A 3,511-nucleotide genomic window follows, 5' to 3' on the forward strand; every position below is an offset into this window, starting at 1 on the left:
ATGATAACGAAACCTAAAAAATCTAAACGGTCCGTTTTTGATATTTCCCCAAATTCCAGACCGACAATTTTTTTGAGCGAAGCTCCTCTGTTGCGACTCATAGACTTTTGTTTGTGCGTCTGGAAATTTCACGCGGTGTCACTATTGCAGTCAAAATTGGTCAGGTTGAGATAGACCTAAAGATATAGGTAAGGAGAGAGATCATCCTCTCACACTATCCTTGCCATGGCAGGGGATCTGACGACTATGCTAAGTACTTCCAAAAACATTTGCAAAAAAAGAAAAATTTGCGGTCAGAGCATACTTTCTTACTTGTACAGCAACCGGTTAGTCTTTTGTTTTTGTTTTGGCCTAAGATTTAGAGGTCTTTGAACAATAGTAAAAATCTTAAGCTGTGAAACCACCATAATTCGATCTTTTCTGCTTTGTTCCAGTACACCGATATTATCAAACTGAAAACACGATATGGTCAAACTGAAATATGTCAGTTGAAAGTAACCAAACATATTGCATTCAACGCCCTCATGCGTACAAACAAACCATCAAGTGAGTCCAGCGAACAACACATCATAGCTCTTAATCTTCATACCAAACTTGCATCTGCTGCTGAAATTGCAACTCATTGATTCGAACAAAATTTTAACTTGGTAAAGTTATGACAAAATTTGGTTTTCACATCCTACTATTTGTTTTGATTGTATACAATCGGGTTTCTTTAGGTCAAACTGACTCGAAAACAGAAAGTTCCGATGGTCCAAAAATACCGGAAGTGAAAAGTTCTATAAAACCCAAACATGTAGCCCTAGTCGTAGGTTGTCATTCACACGCCATGTTACATAATCACCTTGCGTATACATTACATAACAAGGCGACTAGCGCGGAAAAATACAGAGTGAGTTACGTAACAGGTGCTCAGTGTCGTGACATTCCCGAGAGACTGGGAGGTGTGAATATTTTTGACACTGGCGAGTGGTTCTACCCGAGTAAGGACCCGAATATGTCGGGAGCCGAGTATGTCAAAAATTACACGCGAGGTATTTTCTTTTTTCAATTAATTTGTTATCTTTTCTCATAGAGTCTTTCAAAAAACTGAAAAAGTTTTTTTGAAATTTAAAAAAAGCTGCTACAAAAATTTCAACGCCCAAATCTTACTGTATGTCAAAAAAATGATAGTTTTCTGTTCGTGTCGTTGTGACTCATATAAGAATTGACTCATATACTCCTGTCGTTGTGACTCATTAGTTCATGCTTACGTTCGAAAAGAATTTACGAAATAATTATTAAAATGCATGGCAGGACCAATAACAAATGAACTTCCTTAATGTGACAATCAGAGGTAAGCAATAACAAGACATTAATCAATTCTGTCCGCCGCCAAACTTCTGGATTTTACATTAAAAAAATCTAGCTCGACATTTCGTTGGTAATTTTAAGTCCAAAACTACTTTAATCTCAAATTTTAAAGCACTCATTTTCAGGTGAAATAGTGTACCCAACCCGAGCTGTCGAAGCCCTAATCCGAGAAGACAGACCCGACTTGATCATCTCCGACAACATCTGCCTCGCCACGGGAACAATAGCCGAAGTCCACGACATACCCTTTGTGATCGCTTTTCGACCGAGCATTCCGCCGATTTCAATGCACGCCGAGGGATTCAATTTGGGACTCGGAGTTACTTTCAATCACGTGCCTGAGTCGACTAGACCCGATTGGTATTTCAAACTATGTGCCGCCTATTGGTACCGAATTCTCATTTCGCTGTTTTGGTTTTTCACGCGAGATGCAGTTGGTGATTTCGAAAAGCTAAGATCGGATTCAAAGTTGCCAGTATTTGATAACTATTTCCACGTCACGAACAGCTACCCCGTGATTGCTTACTTCGGTAAATAAATTATAGAACATATTATTAGGTAGAAGCAAAAAAGAGTTTGTTTTCTCAATTTAGGATATTTTGATAATCAATTTATACAAGTGATGAAGAAGCCTTTTTGATTTTTTTGCCCTAAGCATTCTAAATATCGCATGTATTAAACCGTTCTTGTGGAAACTTTCGCTTAAGTGCTTTTAACAATTTCTATTATAAAAACTTATCTCCTTAGCTGAAAAATCAATATGACTTCATTGTGCGTATTTTTTTTTTCATTTAGACGAAACAATCTTGGCTCGTCGAGACATTCACCCAAAGCTAACCACTGTCGGCTTACTGCCACATGAACCAGATAATCTCTCCAGAATTAATCCAGAGCTTCTTGACTTCATCGACAAAAGCGACAAACCAGTTCTCTACGTTTCAATTGGAACCCGGAACACTTTTTCAGATGATGAGACGAAAATCTTGAAGCGTGTTTTTGAAACGCAGGATCAGTTTAGAGTTGTTTGGGCTCATCGCACTTGGAATTATGACGTCATGGATAAAATTGACCAATCAAAGCTGTTTGTTCAGGGCAAAGTGGCGCAGAGGGATATTTTGGGGCATCCGAAAGTGTAAGATGATAATTGAAATCATTTTAGAAGCGACTTGGTAAAAAGATACCCAGTAAAAAAGAAGGATGTTGTAACTCTCCATAAGATTTTTATGAGAAAATATTGGAGGTCTTTTATCATTACCATCTTTATTGTCAATTTCAAAGTAGGCAGGCTCCCAAATAGCTCTATTTTACACATTCAAAAACCCAAATTGACTGCTTTTCTGTTGTACCGAGACATTGAGAATTATCCGTAACGTTTTCTTAATATACCGCAAAGGTTTGAAAACAGAATAAAGCAAAGTTATCATGTAATTGTTTTGTTAATTTTTTCTTTTGTTAATATCAAAAAACTTTCTAGTCGAGTGTTCATGTCTCATTGTGCCACTGGTGGGTTTTCGGAAGGCCTGTCACGTGACAAAGTGTTCATCGCTGTTCCCCAGAGAGGTGACAATTTCTACTTAGCCGATGTAGTCAAAAAACAAAGCCTCGGAGTCGTCGTCAACTCGGAACCATCCGACCTCGAAATGCGAGCTGCTCTCAAAAGCATTCACGAAAACTTAGATTTCTATCTACAAAATGTGCAACAGTTGAAAGAAAAACTTTCCAAAAACTCTATCAAAAGACTTGAAAATATAGTAGATTGGTTAATCGATCAGAAACAAACCACCGTTTTTGACTTCGAAGAAAGCAATGTGATATCTTTGCGTAATAGTTTGATCACCCTTAGTCTCACTGTTTTGGCTATAGTAGTTGTTCCTGCTTTAACGTTTATTTATTTTCTTAAAATTTGCTGTTGTAAAATTATTGCAAAAGAAAAAATCAATTAAAAATTTATAACGATGGCATTAAATTCTTTAAAGAACTAGTTGTAATGTTCAGTCAGTTGTATATTAAACATAACATCTAGTTGGGCTCAAAATGATATATTTTATTGAACCTAAAATCAAAGAAAACAATATAAAAATTGGCTGGTTGTGCTGCAAGTAGCACAAAATGTTTGTGTCCCAGTCTTCTTTGCAAAAAATCTAGTAGAAAACAAATT

At 36.9% G+C, this 3,511-nt stretch overlaps 1 protein-coding gene across 2 annotated transcripts; it reads left to right on the plus strand.

Moving 5' to 3' along the window:
- The first annotated feature begins 516 nt into the window (after positions 1-516).
- Positions 517-3,307, plus strand: LOC134847788 (uncharacterized). Of its 2 annotated transcripts, XM_063865005.1 has the most exons (5): positions 517-647; positions 720-1,034; positions 1,479-1,883; positions 2,149-2,485; positions 2,828-3,307. In XM_063865005.1, the coding sequence occupies exons 2-5, from the start codon at positions 830-832 to the stop codon at positions 3,294-3,296; spliced, it is 1,416 nt and encodes a 471-aa protein (XP_063721075.1). In that variant the 5' UTR covers positions 517-647; positions 720-829; the 3' UTR covers positions 3,297-3,307. The 2 variants fall into 2 exon arrangements, with proteins under 2 accessions (XP_063721075.1, XP_063721074.1); XM_063865004.1 differs by having other exon boundaries at positions 520-1,034.
- The last annotated feature ends 204 nt before the right edge of the window (positions 3,308-3,511 follow it).

This window comes from Symsagittifera roscoffensis, chromosome 6 (genome assembly GCF_963678635.1).
Source record: "Symsagittifera roscoffensis chromosome 6, txSymRosc1.1, whole genome shotgun sequence".
NCBI lineage: Eukaryota > Metazoa > Xenacoelomorpha > Acoela > Convolutidae > Symsagittifera > Symsagittifera roscoffensis.

Excerpts from the sequence above, each read along its gene's own strand:
- LOC134847788 (XM_063865004.1), top strand. The coding sequence starts at position 656 with ATGACAAAATTTGGTTTTCACATCCTACTATTTGTTTTGATTGTATAC. Across the intron at positions 1,884-2,148 it reads CCCCGTGATTGCTTACTTCG|ACGAAACAATCTTGGCTCGT; the intron begins GTAAATAAATTA and ends TTTTTCATTTAG. Across the intron at positions 2,486-2,827 it reads ATTTTGGGGCATCCGAAAGT|TCGAGTGTTCATGTCTCATT; the intron begins GTAAGATGATAA and ends AAAACTTTCTAG.